Genomic DNA, 20,795 nt, shown 5'->3' with positions numbered 1-20,795 from the left:
ATTCTCTCCTTCTTTTTTTTTCTCTCTCGGAGGACCTGAGCCCTAGGACCATGCCCCAGGACTACCTGACATGACTCCTTGCTGTCACCAGTCCACCTGGCCATGCTGCTGCTCCAGTTTCAACTGTTCTGCCTTACTATTATTTGACCATGCTGGTCATTTATGAACATTTGAACATCTTGGCCATGTTCTGTTATAATCTCCACCCGGCACAGCCAGAAGAGGACTGGCCACCCCACATATGCTCTCTCTAATTCTCTCTTTCTTTCTTTCTCTCGGAGGACCTGAGCCCAAGGACCGTGCCCCAGGACGACCTGACAGGATGACTCCTTGCTGTCCCCAGTCCACCTGACTGTGCTGCTGCTCCAGTTTAAACTGTTCTGCCTTGTTATTATTCGACCATGCTGGTCATTTATGAACATTTGAACATCTTGGCCATGTTCTGTTATAATCTCCACCCGGCACAGCCAGAAGAGGACTGGCCACCCCACATAGCCTGGTTCCTCTCTAGGTTTCTTCCTAGGTTTTGGCCTTTTTAGGGAGTTTTTCCTAGCCACCGTGCTTCTACACCTGCATTGCTTGCTGTTTGGGGATTTAGGCTGGGTTTCTGTACAGCACTTTGAGATATCAGCTGATGTACGAAGGGCTATATAAATACAATTTGATTTGATTTGATTTGATTTGCTACTTGGGATGCTAGAGAAGCCGTCCAGTACATCCTGATTTAGGAACCACTGAAACATCTTCAGTTCATCAGTGACAAGCTCCTCCAGAGTGGCCAGCAGCCGGCCGCTCAGGTGTAGCTGTTGTAGATTACCAGACACTGGGAAACAACAGAACAGGTAGAATATTAACATATTAACAAGCCCTCCAATAAAAGACTGAGCAGATGCTCTCGGATTTATGGACTATAGTACATTGAAGAAGTTTAATTGTATGGTTGCTTTCCATGTCATTGGAAAGTCGCACATGTCAGTCGGGCATTCGATTGCTCTATGATGTGGTTAGCTGATATGTTAAACACCTATCCAGGCGTTGTGAGATCTGGCAGGAACACCACCATGGGTCGATTAGACGTTGGATGCATCAACCAAAGATTGCATGCCTCATCAACGACTGACAGATTTCTATGACATATGTGGTTAGCTGATATGTAAAATACCTATCCAGGCATTGTAAGATCTGCTAACATCTAAGCAGTGGAACACTACTATGATCATATGATGTGGTTAGTTGATATGTTAAACACCTATCCAGGCGTTATGTGAACGTATGACAGGAAATGACTAGCATGAAATGGTGGAGGGCTACACCACTGTGTTGCTGTGACTTGGAGAAGGTGAACAAAGGATTATGTAATAACACTGGTTGATGTAATAAATAGCTGGATAGCATAATACAACTGTTGAATGGATAATGTAATATATATTTTTTAACTTGAACCTGTCTGTCTCAAAAACAGTTCTCACTTTAAAATGCAGCACCCTGAGAAACAACAACAAATGTCTTCTGACCTCAACGGAACTTCCTGGTATGGAAGTCCTGAGAGGCCTTATGAATAAAAAACAACAACAATTATCTCGTTATGTCGAGACCACGACTTATTTATCTCATGATCACTACATAACTACATGTTCTGTCAAGATCACGAGATCAACAAAAGTACCACGCATCATCCATTTATTTATTCAGATGCATGATAAACACTTCATCATTGTTGTCCACCATAGTGACGTCAAAGCTCATCACTAAGATAAGGGCCCTGGGACTAAACATCTCCCTCTGCAACTGGATCCTGGACTTTCTGATGGGCCGCCCTCAGGTGGTAAGGGTAGGTAACAACACATCTGCCACGCTGATCCTTAACATGGGGCTCTCAAGGGTTGCATGCTCAGTCTCTTCCTGTAGGTATTCCTTGAAGAGGTGGGGTTTCAGGTGTCTCCGGAAGGTGGTGATTGACTCCGCTGTCCTGGCGTCGTGAGGGAGTTTGTTCCACCATTGGGGGCCAGAGCAGCGAACAGTTTTGACTGGGCTGAGCGGGAACTGTACTTCCTCAGTGGTAGGGAGGCGAGCAGGCCAGAGGTGGATGAACGCAGTGCCCTTGTTTGGGTGTAGGGCCTGATCAGAGCCTGGAGGTACTGAGGTGCCGTTCCCCTCACAGCTCCGTGGCGAGCACCATGGTCTTGTAGCGGATGCGAGCTTCAACTGGAAGCCAGTGGAGAGAGCGGAGGAGCGGGGTGACGTGAGAGAACTTGGGAAGGTTGAACACCAGACGGGCTGCGGCGTTCTGGATGAGTTGTAGGGGTTTAATGGCACAGGCAGGGAGCCCAGCCAACAGCGAGTTGCAGTAATCAAGACGGGAGATGACAAGTGCCTGGATTAGGACCTGCGCCGCTTCCTGTGTGAGGCAGGGTCGTACTCTGCGGATGTTGTAGAGCATGAACCTACAGGAACGGGACACCGCCTTGATGTTAGTTGAGAACGACAGGGTGTTGTCCAGGATCACGCCAAGGTTCTTAGCGCTCTGGGAGGAGGACACAATGGAGTTGTCAACCGTGATGGCGAGATCATGGAACGGGCAGTCCTTCCCGGGAGGAAGAGGAGCTCCGTCTTGCTGAGGTTCAGCTTGAGGTGGTGATCCGTCATCCACACTGATATGTCTGCCAGACATGCAGAGATGCGATCGCCACCTGGTCATCAGAAGGGGAAAGGAGAAGATTAATTGTGTGTCGTCTGCATAGCAATGATAGGAGAGACCATGTGAGGTTATGACAGAGCCAAGTGACTTGGTGTATAGCGAGAATAAGAGAGGGCCTAGAACAGAGCCCTGGGGACACCAGTGGTGAGAGCGCGTGGTGAGGAGACAGATTCTCGCCACGCCACCTGGTAGGAGCGACCTGTCAGGTAGGACGCAATCCAAGCGTGGGCCGCGCCGGAGATGCCCAACTCGGAGAGGGTGGAGAGGAGGATCTGATGGTTCACAGTATCGAAGGCAGCCGATAGGTCTAGAAGGATGAGAGCAGAGGAGAGAGAGTTAGCTTTAGCAGTGCGGAGCGCCTCCGTGATACAGAGAAGAGCAGTCTCAGTTGAATGACTAGTCTTGAAACCTGACTGATTTGGATCAAGAAGGTCATTCTGAGAGAGATAGCGGTAGAGCTGGCCAAGGACGGCACGCTCAAGAGTTTTGGAGAGAAAAGAGAGAAGGGATACTGGTCTGTAGTTGTTGACATCGGAGGGATCGAGTGTAGGTTTTTTCAGAAGGGGTGCAACTCTCGCTCTCTTGAAGACGGGAGGGACGTAGCCAGCGGTCAGGGATGAGTTGATGAGCGAGGTAAGGTAAGGGAGAAGGTCTCCGGAAATGGTCTGGAGAAGAGAGGAGGGGATAGGGTCAAGCGGGCAGGTTGTTGGGCGGCCGGCCGTCACAAGACGCGAGATTTCATCTGGAGAGAGGGGGGAGAAAGAGGTCAGAGCATAGGGTAGGGCAGTGTGAGCAGAACCAGCGGTGTCGTTTGACTTAGCAAACGAGGATCGGATGTCATCGACCTTCTTTTCAAAATGGTTGACGAAGTCATCTGCAGAGAGGGAGGAGGGAGGGGGGAGGATTCAGGAGGGAGGAGAAGGTGGCAAAGAGCTTCCTAGGGTTAGAGGCAGATGCTTGGAATTTAGAATGGTAGAAAGTCAGGTCCGCAGGGAGGCGAGTTTTCCTCCATTTCCGCTCGGCTGCCCGGAGCCCTGTTCCCTGACTCCAACACCGTCATAAGTTTGCTGATGACACAACAGTGGTAGGCCTGATCACCAGCAACAACGAGACAACATATAGCAGGGGGTCAGTGACCTGGCCGTGAGGTGCCAGGACAACAACCTCTCCCTCAACGTGAGCAAGACTAAGGAGATGATTGTGGACTACAGGAAAAGGAGGACCGAGAACGCCCCCATTCTCATACACAGGGCTGCAGTGGAGCAGTTTGAGAGCTTCAATTTCCTTGCCGTCCACATCACCAACAAACTAACATGGTCCAAGCACACCAAGACAGTCGCCAAAACCTATTCCCCCTCATGAGATTTGGCATGGGTCCTCAGACCCTCAAACGGTTCTACAGCTGTACTATCAAGAGCATCCTGACTGGTTGCAGCATCCTGACTGGTTGCATCACTGTCTGGTATGGCAACTGCTTGGCCTCCGACCACAAGCCACTACAGAAGGTAGTGCGTACAGCCCAGTACATCACTGGGGTCAAGCTTCCTGCCATCCAGGACCTCTATACAAGGCGGTGTCAGAGAAAGGCCCTAAACATTGTCAAAGACTCCAGCCACACTCGTCATAGACTGTTCTCTCTGCTATCGCACGGCAAGCGGTACCGGAGCGCCAAGTCTAGGTTCAAGAGGCTTCTAATCAGCTTCTATCTCCAAGCCATAAGACTACTGTACTGTACTAAATTCCCAATCGGGCCCTCAAACCACCACGATCACCTAATAATCCCCAGTTTAAAATTGGCTCATTAATCCCCCTCCTCTCCCCTGTAACTATTCCCCAGGTCGTTGCTGCAAATGAGAATGTGTTGTCAGCCAACTTACCTGGTAAAATAACGGATAAATAAATAAAAAATACTGAACATCTAATCAAATGGCTACCCAGACTACTTGCCTTGACCCCCCCCCCCCTTTTACTCTCTGTTATTATCTATGCATAAGTCACTTTAATAACTACACGCATGTATATATTACCTCAACTACCTTGACTAACTGGTGCCCCCAAACATTGACTCTGTACTGTTACCCTGTCACACCCTGACCTGAGAGAGACTTTTTATGTCTCTATTTTGGCTTGGTCAGGGTGTGATTTGGGTGGGCATTCTGTTTTTGTATTTGTTTGTTTTGGCCGGGTATGGTTCTCAATCAGGGACAGCTGTCTATCGTTGTCCCTGATTGGGAATCATACTTAGGCAGCCTTCTTTCCCTGTTGTATTTGTGGGTAGTTGACTTTGTTAGAGGCATTATAGCCGAAGTTAAGCTTCACGGTCGTGTTCTTGGCTACATTTTTACCTAAATAAAAATACTATGTACGCTCACCACGCTGCACTTTACTCCACTTCTTACGACGCCCGTGACATACCCCCTGTATATAGCCTCGCTATTGTTATTTTACTGCTGCTCTTTAATTATTTGTTACTTACTTACTTTTTGGGGTATTTTTCTGAAATCTGCATGGTTGGTTAAGGGCTTGTAAGTAAGCATTTCACTGTAAGGTTGTATTTGGCGGATGTGACAAATAAAAGTTGATTTGATCAAGGAGCCCTGTGGCTGCTTGATGCAATGCGGGCATTTAAGCCCTGAACGATGCCTGACAGGCAACTCTGTCTACCAGGCTGCGTGTCGACCCCAAGACCACAGCCAATCGCATGCAAGGACTAGTTAACTTGGCTAGTCTTGTGAGCTGGCTCGTTAGCTAGGTAGTATTGTTAGCTATTTAGCTAGCTAGCAAGATAGCTTGTTATCTATGCTGGTTGTTAGCTTGCATAACTGATATAGGGCGGCAGGAGCCCTAGCGGTTAGAGCTTTGGGTCAGTAACCCGAAAGGTTGCTGTTTTCAATACCCGAGCTGACAAGGTGAAAAACCTGTCGATGTGCCCTTAATCCTAATTTGCTCCAGTGTATGTGTATTCCTATACAGTGTATCTGACAATAAAACAATGTGTATAAATATAAGGGACACTTCATAATAATATTTACAGTGGGTGAGCTCCATTCCTGACAGGCTGATCTTATTCAATAGCAGCCTCAGAAGCTTATGTCAGGATGCTGCCTTGTATTAGCCGTCAGACTGATGCATATAAACCAGAGTGGATGTGCTCTATTCCTGGCATTATGAGAAGATTCAATAATAGTCTGTATCATATGTAAGGCTCCTTGCAGACAAGGTGCAGCATCCTGATTTATCAGCCCGAGTCTACTACTGAATCTGATCAGCCTGCCAGGAATAGAGTGCACCCACTCTTGATCACATAATGCAGTGACTGCTAATCTGTCGGCAAGAAGCTTTTACTTATGAAATAGCCTACAGGCAGCATTCTGACTATTCAGCCTCTTAGGCTGCTATTGACTCTTATCAGCCTGCCAGGAATGGAGCTCAACCACTGTAAATATTATCCACAAAACATAAAGTGTCTAAATATTAATATCATCCTTAAAGAATATCAGTTATGCAAGCTATCAACCAGCATAGATAACAACACTACCTACCTAACTAGGTCTCTCGCTCACAAGACTAGACAAGTTAGCTGCGTTGCTGCTTGCATGCGATTGGCTGTGGTCTTGAGGTTGGCACAAAGCCTGGGAGACGAGGTTGCCTGTCATGCATCGTTCAGGGCTTAAATGCTCTTAGCTCAAGGTAAGGGACCTTTAGCTCACTGACATTCTAATTTATAAACTGATAATGAGCTACAAACACAAATGTGTGATGTTAGCATGAAATGTACATGTACCATCCCTTAGGGTAGCAATCAATAAAAACGTATGCACTGATCCACTGTGGGCTTTGCCAACTCAGACATTTCTCATGACCTCCACAAAACAACTTTTCTTATGTCATGATCATGAGAAAATGATCTTGCGATCTCGACAAAACAACTTTTGTTATGTGGTGATCATGAGATATGTGGTGATCATGAGATAAATAAGTTACGATAAGTGATCGTAACATAATGAGGGAATATTTTTTCTGGAAGTCCTTTCTGGACTTATGTAATATGGAGCTAACACACTGGTTTGATAAAATAAAATTGAACAAAATAATATTTACATTTTCAAAAATTCAGAAGAACTATCTCCAGATAAGTGGCTGTACTGATCCACGTCACCTGCTCTTTGAAAATGTTAGATAGGCAAATAAGATTAATAATTTAGGCCCACTCCATTCAGTCACTCTGCTCTGTCTTGTAGATTCTGAAATACTTACTTTATGTTCTCCTCTTCGTTTTGAAGATGATATTCTGCTCTCTAGTCTCAAAATGGATCCTGTGCAAAGAGATTCTTAATATAATTTAAACTTCCTTCTCATTTCTGACGCCCACAACAACAACTCAAGGCAATCTCGAACATACACTAACGACACTGGATACAACTTCTGAATCCACTTTCATCCAACGCCATCTTCTCTACTCTCTACCGCTCTCTACACATGATGCACTACTTGGCCAGGTGAGATCACCACACTATTAGATAGCATTTTGAAACACCTTTTCCACTCTTAGGGTGGTTGTAAAACTGTTGACAGCCACTAGGTGGAGCAAATACCCTGTCACATCTATTTTCATTGTACACTGCTCTCTACTGCGCTAGTTGTGTCTGTCTTAATAGTACTAAGAAAATATTAATGAATTAAAGCTAGAATACTTAATTGTAACAATAACAAAGGCGTTACCCCGCCTCAGTTTAGGTAAAAAGCTGAGCGATGAGAGAAATATAACGACTCTCAAATTCATAGACAGATGTATGGATGCAAGGACTGCCCATCCATGATTTCAAAATTATACTTTAAATATTCTTTTGAGGCTATACAGTGTTTGTTTACATTTGCATTGTTTAAAGCAAGCTTATATTTTGAGTTCTGATGGGGTATGACAGTTGAACTAAACGCATTTATAAGTTATATTCTTCAAGAAGCAATGAGTATATCATTAGTTGATAAGTCCAAAAATGTATGTAACAACTAAGAATTCTAGCTTTAAAAGTCCAATGCAGCCGTCTTTATCTCAATATAAAATTATTCTGGGTCAGCATAATTAAGTACCTTACTGTGGTTGTTTTAAAATAAAATTGCTTCTTAGTAATGTGCAATTTCTCAAGCAAGAATTTTGCTAGGACTGTCCGGGAGTGGTCTGAGTGGAGAGGGGACAAGTGAAAACTACCTGTTATTGGCATAGTAGAGGGTTGGAACCAGTGGCGGTTGGTGACGTTTAAGATTAGGGAGGACACCTTTAATTAATTTATATTACGGCATATTGGATGAGTGCCATTCATTTCCCTTTCACCCAGCTCAATGTAACATTGGTAGGTTTAGGCTACTACACGATACTCTAATTTCCCCTATACCCATCATGAGGTTCCTAAAACCTAGCCTACGAATGAAAGTTTACAACATAGGTGCACAGGTCGAGAGAACATTTGAACATTTTGAGTAATCAGGGTGACAGATTCAATACCGCCGTGCACACTCTCGCCTGCATCTCGCTGATCTAGTATGTAATCATTAGTCCAACAGCTGCAAATTAGTTTCTATTGTACAAGTGTGTACAGCTGTGTTTATCCCCATTTTGATCGGTTTGCTTCAGTTTAAGAAATGTTTTTCCCAAAATTTGGCGGATAGGTTGGAGGACGTCCTCCAGAAATTGTCATAATTACTGTGGCTATGGAATGGGGTGAGAACCATGAGAACCATGCTACCCCAGAAAGTGCCGTCGAGTCTACTGTGGAACTTCATTGAAAAACAGTGTTTTAATCAATTATTTTTTGACCTGAATATATTTAATATAGTTTTATCAAAAAGGAAACTTTTTAAATGTTTCAATATTAAATAATTTATGAAATTCCCTGAGGAGGATGGTCCTCCCCTTCCTCCTCTAATGTTCCCCTGTTTGGAACTGTTTATTATTGGTCTATTACCTGACGTCACCAGGCAGGCCAAAACTCCATCCCACCAAAACAGGCTGACATTTCAGGCTTTCTTTTCAAAAAAGCTCTTACACTAAACTAATCATTATTTTCACAATTTCATAGTATTATTCCAACCTTTTAGTGTGGAAATATATATAAAACACAGAAATAACACGTTTTTGACTGAACTGGGCCTTTAAATAATCCGTGGCAGTTCGCGTATAGTGTAAAATGCAAATCATAACATTGTAATTACCAATTTCCACACAAAAACAATATTAATTCCTCATCACCAGACAACAACCATCTGTAGCTCCACCATCGCCCCAACGACCCCCCGCTACTTCTCTTGTGCTTTTTATGAATGCACGCGCCTCAGCAGCTGTCATTCTTGTTTGAAAAGCGGGTGCCCGCACTCTGCACCGAACAGCACAGCGCCACACACACTCAATTTGAAGATTATGTTGTGGTTTCTGTCCATTTTGTAGAAAACAGACAGATTGAGGAGGTGAAAAAATCTTGCATTTACGCACTAGGAGGGAATAACGACACATTCCGAGGGCGCTCACAAAGAGACCGTCTACCTCAAAGAAATAAAACAATTATACCCGCCTCAGTGGTTTCGATACACCCGGTCTGAATCGTGGATTATTACGAGGAAATCGCTTTGGAACCATGAGCTGGGGGTCAGAGCTATGGGTAAGGATAATCTCTTAATTTATTAGCCACGATTAGTGGCTATCGATAGTGAGAAACACCCCGACGACTCAACAGTGCTCGCAAACCAAGCCCGAATGTTTTTTTGTTACATTGCAATAACTGCAAAACAAGCTACACCGTCCATTTTCCCAGTCGTCAATCAGTTCATCCCAATGAAGGCTAATTCCTATTGGAAATCTATCATGTTCCCTGCCTGCCTGACATGTAGGCCATTGATATGTAGCTAGCTACCTTGTCCAGAACGATGTGCATTTATGCCTACTGTAGCCTACATCATAATAACGATACGCACTAAGCTATTTTACGCGTTCAATTCAACACAACATAACACTAACATGCTTTTATAAAACACACCACCACTTGATGTTTTTCACTATAGAGTCCAGGCAGTGCTTGTAGGTTTGCAATTCCACTACCATTCCAGACCACACTTGTCTCCCTTGTGATCGAGAAAGCAGAATGCATTATAATACTAACACTTTTATTTAATGTAATTTAATGCTTGTTGGTGTGGTACCTGGGTCATCTGAAAATACTCAATGGCCTGTACGAAAATAAACAACAGCAGCCGAGCAGTCCGCATTGTAGCTGAAAATTAGGGATGCAGTCAGTGTGTTTGACGTTTTGTTTAGGCTAGATGTAGGCAGTACACACACTACATGTCCTAATGGGTTTGTCTTGGAACCACACCATAGAACAAGGAGAGTCTTAATAGGAAGGTCTGAGTTGACAGGATATAGGGCTGTGGCTTCTCAGAAGCTACTTTTTCAGAAGCTACTGTTACACACACCACACTGTGCTGTCATTGTCAGCCATGTTGCAATCAGCCAAGTGACAGCTGATTTTCACAATGCAGCCAGTCAGCTCTCCTCCCATGTCTCACACATACAACCAAGACAGCATCATAATCAAAACCGGTTGTGCCACGGATTGACATGAACTCGCTTGATTTAGCGAAAGCTGTTTTATGAACATTTTAATATAATCTTTTGCATCAATAATGATATTTAAAAATGGAAAACATTATATGATAATGACCTTTATGTGGGTGGGATTACTTTTGCATGCTCCTACAAACAGTTGCTAGCGAAAGTCTACACACCCCTTGCACAGTCTTCACATTTTGCTGAATTAAAATGACATCTCTAAAGGATTACATTAGATTTTGTTTGCCGAGCTCATGCACGTGTTTACATGGTTCTGCTTATGCTTCAGGTGATATAAATCTAACGCACTACCAGCGCTACACTATTTACTCATCTTTTTCAGAGAAAGTAAAACATTTTCCAAATTAATAAAAAAACTAAGAAAGAAAAATGTATTGATTGCTGTATGTCTTCACACCCCAGAGTTATTCATACTTGGTGGAAGCATAGTACAGCTATTAATCATTTTGAATACGATTCTACTAACCTTGCACAACTCTTAGGGCAATATAATCATTGTTTTTTGTCAAAATGACTCAAGCTCAGTCAATTTGATTTGGAATCATTGATGGACAACAATATTCAATGCTTGTCACTTATTTTCAAGCCGATTTCAGTCAGGAAAAATTAAGACTTGTGTACTTGTTCCGCTGAAAAATACAACTCTATCGTAGGTTTAGGTTTTCAGAAAACTATGGCAGTTTTTCCTCTTAACTTTTTACCTGTCCTTTGCACCTTTCATATTTCTTTTGATCCTAACATACTCCCCAGACTCTGCTGGTAACAAGCATACCCATAACATGATGCTGCCACAATACTCATTCACACCTGTAATGTGTGCCAATGGTGCTTCCACTAAGTATTAAATATGGCAGATCTACCAGAGAACGTGTGACGAGGCGGAATTTACCCAGCACTTTTCAATCAGGTGTGACTTTTTGATTTAGTTTAATAAAATATATTGACGATACGGGTTAAAAAGATGGAGCAAAGTCTGTCATTCTTTTACCGATTTGCCTCATGATTTGACAATTAGCTCACAATTGCTCTGTCCTTCACATCGGAGTCCTACTACAGGCTCTGTGCATGTCTTGACCAATCCGATTCACGGAAATTGTAGGCCGGCACCACCGTAGTGAATGATAGAGAGCAGCGCCATTGAGGCAAGCTCCATTTTGAAGGAGACTATTTTCCTCTTCATGATTGGATGAACCCTACTGATGACCCGGTTGGACATGACTCCAACAGGGTCATCAGAAGGGATCAGCTAATGAAGTTGATGTTGAGCACCTGAAGCATTCGCACAAGATATAAATACATGCATGAGACACATGCATACTTGCCGAGCTCATGCACGTGTTTGCATAGTTCTGCTTATGCTTCAGGTGATACTGGTAAAGTATGTTCAAATATAATTTTATTAAAAATTCTGGCTTGTAAAGGTCGTGAGAGGAAACTGTCCTGAACATGCATTTCTGCCCGACGTAGAATTCAATGCAATTTAATGTCAGGTTTCCAGGAAAGGGTGGAGCTGAATACCACTGACAATTCCACAGTTATGACGCCACATTTCATCCACCCACTCATGTTCCCTGGTACTAAATGTAGACTAGTTAGTTAAGCTACAACAGACATCCAACGTTGAAGAAAGACTCTGCCTTTATTCAGCTTGTCGGCTTTTGGTGCCCAAAGGCAGGCACCTTAATTCTTAAAAAACTACATTTTAAGAGGGGCTTCGGATGTTCAGAAGGATGGATTCCCAGAAGACCACACACATACACACAAATCCCGCGCCATGTGTCGTAAACTCCGGCACGAGCGTTCTGAAAATTATAGGACTGCTACAGCAATTTTTACAGAGCCCTAATAAGTAGTCGCAGCCTCTGGAATTCCTTGTTTGACTTTTGTTTCAGATTTTGTTGTAGTTGTGCTGTAAAATGATAGCTTGATGTCTCATCATGATTCTTCCGCTGCTCTACCGTTCACTACATACTTCAGTCTGAGACTGCCATCATTGAAGTCGTTTGTGGTGACGTCACAATGAGAGCTGTTGTACGAAACAAAGTCATCAGCAATTGGATCATCTCTAACCAATCAGAATATCAAAGCCAATGATGCATTTTCTAAACGTCGCTTTACCCACATGTTTTCTGACTCTGGCCCAATTAGGGGTGGACTGGGCAAGGAATCGGTCCAGGCCAATTTTTTTCCTCTTTAGCCACCCATTATTAGTCATGATAATTATAATTTTGCACAAAAAAAACACTATCACATGGCCATTCCACCCTTGGGCCCAACCCATCAGTTTCTGGGACCAATCAGAATGGTTAGAATGTGTTTGTGTTCTAGAAATCGTCGGGGAGGTATTCATATCCAGATTCATTGCAGAGGATAAACTAACTGCCGTGGGTATGGTATTGCGTTTGGGTCGCCAGGCAAGTAGAATTTGCCAATGGTTAAACATTTACTGGTAAATGTACTGTGTGGGATACAATTAGGCCTAGATACTAGTGGCCTATTGTGTACTTCATATCTGATACATGCTTCAATCTCAGCGATGGGAACAGGGAAGTTGTAAATTGTGTGTGGTTGTGGTGAGTTCCTTGCCTCCTGCTGAAGTCAGAATCAGCCAGGTCTGGAGAAGGTAAAATCTGGTACGTGTATCTCCTCTTGAAGGTCAACTCTCCTGGTCTAAAGTTCATGGAGACCCATGTTAGTGCTTCAGAGGCCTAGTATTTCTATGTTACGACTTCAGCCCTATATCTCTTACTACCTGAGTGCCTGAACAAGAAGCACTGCTCTGCTGCCCAGGCAATGGGGATAGAGCATTGCCCCAGGGTGTTCCAAACACTTTCATGTGTGCTTTCCGACATGCTTTCTCTCTAAAAAGCATGTGTTAATGTTGCAAATAATGGTGTATTACAACCAGATGCTCAGTGCTTTGATAGGATTGAATAACAACCAGACACTAGTTGTAGTTTAGATCCCAGTTACAACCAAACAGAACTCTACAGGTGTGAGCTGGGAATGAAGGCTAGAAGTGGTAAAGCTGGTAGTGAGTTCAGTGTCCCTGGCTGTCACGTTAAACTCAAGTTAGGATGGGATGTGCACTGTCCTCTCTCCTTTGTCCTGTGGTGACATCTCTGTTGTCATTTGTAGAACAAGTGCATCTTAACTTATTGTTGTAGGCCTAGTAGAAGGAACATGATGCGAGCAGAGTTCAGCCATTTATTGGTGTGTTATTACACTGATTGCTGTTAAATGGCTATGTGACAGATGGGGAAGGAGTGGTGGGGCACCACATGGTGCTTGTCAGGCTCAGCTCTTGGTGTTTTCAGCCTAAGCACAGAGAGGAAGGAAGTGATATTTCAGGAAGTGTGGTCACCGTCACAGTCAAGCTGTGTTTCTGAACCACTCGAGAAGAACATCACTGGAGATAGTTATAGGCCTTCCTGTGATGTGACGCTCTCAGCTTTTTTTCTGTGGGTCTTGAGGAGAAAAGGCAGGGAAATGCCAAAATAGCCTACGCTTAATTGCATTCTAGGTTAAATAATGCGTTGAGCATCATTAGAGAGTGTTCCATTTTGCTATTAACGGTACATTGCTGTTTTGGTCAGTCACTCTTTTCTGTTTAATTTTGAAATTGTCTTAGCTGAAATCTGTTTTTAGCTATTGCTTCATTGTAACAATGCAGCAACTTGCCAATGCTTTCCGAATGGTTGTGAGAGTGACTTTTGAGGCAGAATGAGCTGTAGCTCTACACCGTATGTGATAATTCCAGTCATTTTTTCCTTACATCAAATGGACACCTTTGTGTGTGTGTGTGTGTGAGTCACTGTGAGTGAGTAATACCAGTAATATACTACCAATGGGTTAAGATAACAGATTTAAAGTTATTGCATTCCATCATAGTGATTATAGATAATAGTCTACCTCCATGTAATGATACTGGGGATGAATGTTGTCATGTCTAAATTAAAAGCAATAGGTTCCTGGCTAGTGTGAGCTCATCATCTCATCCCTTTAGTTAGTGATGTCATCCATAGGCGACTCCTACACTGCACTGCCAGTCACTGAAGTAAAGTCATTTTATTGGAAAAGCCATTCGCTTCTCTCCTCTTGCATGAGGCTGACTTAAGAGAGAAACAGATTTCTATTGACCTGCAAACTTGCATTTTCCACTTGACATAGAGAGGAGAGAGTATTGAACAGTCTAGACCAAACACAGAGAGTTGACCCGGTAAATCTAAACCACATTCTATTAGGTCTCTGTTATATTTGGACAAATCCTTTCTCTCAGCCTTGCAGCTCCAAATTCCGTGTTAAACAGTCGGCCGAGTTGTTGTTTCTCATTGGTATTCTTGATGATTCAAAAAGGAGTATGGCCTATGACAAAAATAGGTCATATTACTCTTACCTGTTAACTTGGTATGTTTTGTTCTGTTGTGAAGAACATTTTTTTAGCTGGTACTAAATATAGTCCCACTGGTTCCATATTTCATGTGAAGGCCTAATTTTGTAGATTATTCTTTGGTCCAGAGGGCATGTAGTCTGTCCTCGGGTGGCTGTGTTCATCTTCCAGTCCAGCAGGAGGCATAAACTAGGGATGCACGATATATCGCTGAACATATCAGAATCGGCCGATATTATCTAAAAATGCCAACATTGATATTGGCCGATGTCTAGTTTAACGCTGATGTGCAAAACCGATGTCAAAGCTGACGTGCAGACCTATATAATGTCTTGACGTAATGACGCCAAGGAAAAGTTTGCGCTACACGTGCAACACAGCATTCCTAACCTAGCCTGTGTCTGCTGTGTGGATTGAGCAGTCAACAAGTCAAGCAGTCATTTGAAAGAGTAAGAACATTTCAGCGAGACAACAAAGGCAAAATCCATTAATGCCAAGATAATGGAATTCATTGCCCTTGACAATCAATTGTTCTCTGTCGTGGGTTATGTTGGCGTTTGCCGACTGGTCGAACACCAGTACACACTCACTACCAAGTGAGCTATTGTTCAGATGTTGCCCTACCGGAGTTGCACAGTAATAGCGCCACTGCTATTAACTTCACGACATACATACTATGGAACGCTGCTTGGGTCTTTACATGTCAAAAGATATACAGTAGCACGGTCAAAGCTGTACGAAGAAGTCTGCAAACAAGCAAATACTGGCCACGAACGATGTGTTTGCAATACCACGTTGGTAATAAAGCATAATTTGTTAGACCGCAACTTCTGGGGTAGCTAGCTTTAGCTGGTACTAAGCTAGCACCAATACAACCAGCCTGAAAACAATTACCAGTAGGAACTGCAGTCATTTTCATTATTCTTAGCAATGGATTTAGGAATCCTTGTGAGTAAGTATTAGCTAGGTTGCCACTTGTTGTTCGCCTATTGAAATTGAACTTCAGTTCATGAAATAATAAATAGCTAGCCAGCTACTTAACCCTGTTGCCTCAAAGCTAACGTTATAAGCAGCCAGCTGGCTTCATATGGCTAATGAGGCGCGATTGTCATTTTGCTATGTTTTTGGGGAAGAACATTGTTTGCATCCATGAGCTGGCTAGCTTTTTTATGACCAGCACTGTAGGTGCACGAGACAACTTTACCAGCATCATAGCATACGTATTGATGAATCGTTGTGACATATGAAATACAAGTGATTGTGTAATAACTACGTAAAAAATGAATGAACGCGTAAAATTATCATGTGACGTGCAGTCATATTCAGGTCCTGATTGGTCAACAAGCTTATGACTCGTCAAATAGTGTTGTTTAACGTGTATCTTTTTTGACACGCAAAGACCCAAACGGCGATCCATAGAAAATAATAAAATAAGGGCCTACTGGATGGCGCAGTGGTCTAGCGCAGTGTACGCTAACCAGGTCTCCAGGTGCACAGTGTTTCCTCTGACACATTGGTGCGGCTTGGATGCTTGCTGTGTTAAGAAGCAGTGCGGCTTGGTTGGGTTGTGTTTCGGAGGACTCATGGCTTTCGACCTTCATCTCTCCTGAGCCCGTACGGGAGTTGTAGACAAGATAGTAACTACTAACAATTGGAGAAAAGGGGGTAAAATCCCCCCCCCCCAAAAAAGAACTGAAAAGACCCAAATGGCGTTCCATGAAATCCTGTTTGAGAATTAAATGACTCACCAAATGAACAACGAAACGGCACAGCAAGTAAGTGAAATAAATAGGTTTTGATCATGTTTTACTGTAAATGCCAACAAAATAACTTTTTGGTGTGTGTGTGTGTGTAACCTTTATTTAACTAGGCAAGTCAGTTAAGAACAAATTATTATTTACAATGAAGGCCTACTTTAAAACAAATGGAACACGCCCCAAATGGAATAGCCCAAACAGTTCAGTTAGGATGTTACATGCCTACATTTAGAAATTAGGTGAAAGTTGGAACTGTCACCCTTGGCCATAAAAGTCAGGGGTTAAGGGTCACAGGTCATGCTGTTGATGGTAGTCACTGTCATTATCCACATGACATGTTTGTATAGGGATATTTACATTTTTGTTCTTGACCTAGGCCTACACTCTTAGAAAAAATAGTTCCAAAACTGTTTAGCTGACCCCATATGAGAACCCTTTTTGGGTTCCATGTAGAACACTCTGTGGAAAGGGTTCTACCTGGAACCACAAAGGGTTCTTCGATCGGGACAGCTGGAGATCCCTTTTAGGTTCTAAATGCCACTGAAGGAGATGGCTGCCATTTTTCGATCCCGGAAACAAATGTGCAATTGTGTATGTTTTTTAGCGTTATTTGTAAGTTATTTTGTCCATAATGTTTCTGCCACCGTGTCTTATAACAGACGACAGATCTCTGAGCTGTTTCATCTGGAAATGGAATTACATGGGGCATCAGCCAGGGTTAACCTTTCTTCTGGTCTGCAAGCCCCAGGAGAATGTCATAATGGAGTTGAAGTTGAACCTCTTATATGATAAGATCGTCACTTAGATTATTAAAGGAAGAAAGACAACTAAATAAGGAGAGAAATTCCCCAAAACAAGTGCACATACACTGTGTGTACAAAACATTAGGAATACATGACATTGACTGACCTGGTGAATCCAGGTGAAGGCTATGATCCCTTATTGATGTCACCTGTTAAATCCACTTCAGTCATGTAGATGAAGGGGAGACAAAATATTTAAGTGCCTTTGAACGGTGTATGGTAGTAGGTGCCAGGTACACCAGTTTAAGTGTGTCAAGAACTGCAACGCTGCTGAGTTTTTCACAAACATTCTGATTCCCATGTGTATAAAGAATGCTCCATCACCCAATGGACATCCAGCCAACGGCAGGCCAGTGGTCGAAAATGGGTCATTGATGAAAGAGGACAAAGGAGGCTGGCACGAGTTGTGCAGAGCAACAGACAGGCTACAGTTAGTCAACTGACATCCCAGTACAGCATTGGTACCCAAAGACCCATAAAAGAATGCACATCTCGTCGTACCTTGACACGACTGGGGTATGGCAGCCGACGACCTTAGACTTCCACTTCTTTCAGCAAAAAACAATAAACTGTGGTTGGAGTCGGCTAAGGAAAGAACACTGGACACTGGAGAATATGAAAAACATTGCCTCATCTGATGAATCCTGGTTCCTGCTGTTTCAAGCTGATGGGAGGACTACGGTATGGAGAAGCACGAGTACATGCATCCATCATGCCACATGTCAACATTGCAGGCTGGTGGTGGTGTGATGGCGTGTGGTGTGTTTTCATGGCACACATTGGGCCCCTTGTTAAAACTGGAGCAATGTTTGAATGCCACAGGATATCTGAGCATCATTGCCAAACAGGTGCATCCCTTCTTGGCAGCAGGATAATGCCCCATGCCAGAAGGCTAGGAATGGTTCCACCAACATGACAGTGAATTCAGCTTACTGCAGTGTCACCAGATCTCAATCCAATTGAGCATCTGTGGGATGAGATGGAACGAGCTATTCGGAGTAGAAATCCACTACCAACCAACTTGACACAACCGTGGGAACCATTGGAGTCAACATCCCTGTGGAAAGCTTTCGACACCTTGTAGAGTCCACATGGACCAGCATCCCTGTGGAAAGCTTTCGACACCTTGTAGAGTCCACATGGACCAGCATCCCTGTGGAAAGCTTTCGACACCTTGTAGAGTCCACATGGACCAGCATCCCTGTGGAAAGCTTTCGACACCTTGTAGAGTCGACGCCCCAACGAGTGGAGGCTGTTCTGAGGGCAAAAAAGTGGGGGACTCAATATTAGGAAGGAGTTTTGAGTGTTTTGTATTTCTACTGTGTATATAATGTCGTAACATGGCAACCAGCCAGGTGATGTATTTTCCATGTCAGTCAGAGGGAGCCCTAGACATTTAGATTCCCATAATCTTAATAAGCTTTCTTAATTCAGTTACACACTAAATGGATCGTAGCAAGGAGTCCATATCCATACTACACAATTCACTTTAGTACTCAATCCTATACTGCTCAATCTCAGCTCTGAAAGGGGAAATAGGACAGTAACCTTTAGTGGTCGTTACTTTTAACACACCTTTTTCACTTCTCTTAGGAATTTGGTCAGGTGCGGTATGAGAAAGAGACAGACAAATACATACAGACAGATACTCACATTTATACTCACACATTCCTATACACAGACTGAGGGAGCCCCATTTCTAACGGGCCTGCCGATGGAGTCAGGGAGGGCAACACTGCTCAAAGAGCAGCAACTGAAGGTAAGTTTTGGCTGAAATACTACTCCACATTGATCGAACACGACAGATGTCTTCCATTTTGGTTCAACATAATTTCATTGTAAATGACGTGGACACAACAAGGCTTGTACGATATACCGTTTACTTAGTATTTCAAAATACCAATGGTATGATTTTCCATATCGCCTTGCGGGGGTGCATGCTAAGTCACTGCTTTTAACAAAGTTAAGTATTGCTCTAAGAAACCTCATGAACCTCATTGTTTGTTTGAACGACACTCATGCATCGATAGTTGTAATAGAGACAGTGCCGAGCTGTTGTCGGGTAAGTTAGTTTGTGCTGTACTGAGCTGTGAACGGGCCGAGGGTTTTAGAGTTTTCACTCTGGTTTCCTGAGTTCCTTTCCCCTTGCCTGGCCCTGGAGTCCCCCAGCATCCCCTGTCCTGGCCCCCCTTTTCCCCGTCCTGGCCCCCCTGATCCCTGCCATGGCTCCCCTGTGGTTCACTTTACATTCAGGGCACTTCTGGGTGAAACCTGAGCCTGCTTGTTTTCTCTCCGTGAGTGTGCGGGGGCGGAGATAGTCTAATATTAAGTCTACAACCCCTTCCTCTTGTTGTCACAGGGGTCTCCATTCTCCGCTTCCTCCTCTTCACTACTCCTTCACCCACCTGCCGAGTGGCAGTGTTATTAATGTTTCCCCCTCCCCTTCCTCTCTGACTCCCTCTCTGACCTCCCCAGGAGGCCTACAGAGCGTTGAGTAGGTTCACCTCTGATCTGCGTGTTCCACATTACTCCAAGGAGGAAATTAGAAAAGAAAGAGAGGAGTGTTGGAGATAGGGAGAACCACATTTCTCCACAGGAGAGGAGAACAAGGGACAAGGAGAACAGGAAGGAGCGTTGAGAGGGAAAAAAGAGGCCTGTGATTGAGTGACAAAGTGTTGAGATATGCAGGAAAAGGGTAGCAGCAGCCTAATGATTTGCATGATATTATGGTTCCTTTTCATATGACGTCTGCCTTTCTGTCATTGGGTGGTTTCACTGGAGTTGCCTCCTGTTTCTCATTCGTTCCTCTATAGGGAACTGCTCTCCTGAAACTGGTAGCCACCTCAATGACGCCAGGCTATAAAAGTGAAACTTCTCCACAACGTTTCTAAGACTAATAGCAGAACCTTGACTCTACGATTCAATAGGGTTCTGTTTCAGGTCTACCACCTACACTGAGCTTGTTAAGACAGGTGTCAGAGTGTCTGGTCTTCTGCTGAGTTGGAGAGGGTATACTGTTGTTGAGGAGCCATACTGAGATTGTTTGAAGCTACAGGCTTGTGTTGAGGAACTAACCAATAGTTAATTGAACTGAAACATTCACAGCAGATTTCCCCTGAACTAATCAGTGATTTACACCTACACACGATGAGCCTTGATCAGAAGCAAACGGGGTGAAGTCAGAAGAAGTGAGAGTGCTACTAGTTTTTCTCTGAAGCAGAAGTTGCTCCTGGGCTCACATGCTGAATATTGTCTCTCACGCACCACCCGTGTTCCTTAGCAACCTAAAAAAGGAACTGAATAAATATTTATCAGATTTTAGAGCGAATGACAGTGAAAACACACAAACAAAGCAAACTCTTGACTTATAGATTGAAAAGTTGAGATTTACAGATGTTTATTGGAGAGTAAGAATTGAAGATGTTTTCATGCAAGTCGTGTGTTTGTGTGTCGTATGAGAACAGGATTTCCTTCAATGTTTCAACTAATCTCTACGTCAGACCACAGAATGTTCTCTCTGTCTCGG

The 20,795-nt window shown here is 43.6% G+C and overlaps 1 protein-coding gene across 14 annotated transcripts in view; it reads left to right on the top strand.

Annotated features, from left to right (window-relative positions):
- Window positions 1–9,036: 9,036 nt before the first annotated feature.
- LOC118387392 (formin-binding protein 1-like) overlaps window positions 9,037–20,795 on the top strand; it is a 99,656-nt gene continuing 87,897 nt past the window's right edge. For 9 of the 14 annotated variants that reach the window (XM_052525458.1, XM_035775710.2, XM_052525460.1 and 6 more), the window contains exon 1: window positions 18,905–19,028. In XM_052525458.1, the coding sequence (XP_052381418.1) occupies window positions 18,984–19,028 (45 nt within the window). In that variant the 5' untranslated portion in view covers window positions 18,905–18,983. Of the gene's footprint in view, window positions 9,352–18,904; window positions 19,029–20,795 lie in introns of those variants that run through there. The other 5 variants (XM_052525459.1, XM_052525465.1, XM_035775720.2 and 2 more) reach the window with 3 other exon arrangements.

Source organism: Oncorhynchus keta, chromosome 9 (assembly GCF_023373465.1).
Source record: "Oncorhynchus keta strain PuntledgeMale-10-30-2019 chromosome 9, Oket_V2, whole genome shotgun sequence".
Lineage (NCBI taxonomy): Eukaryota > Metazoa > Chordata > Actinopteri > Salmoniformes > Salmonidae > Oncorhynchus > Oncorhynchus keta.
The sequence above is the reverse complement of the archived record's forward strand: the minus strand, read 5'-3'. Positions and strand labels throughout refer to the sequence as shown.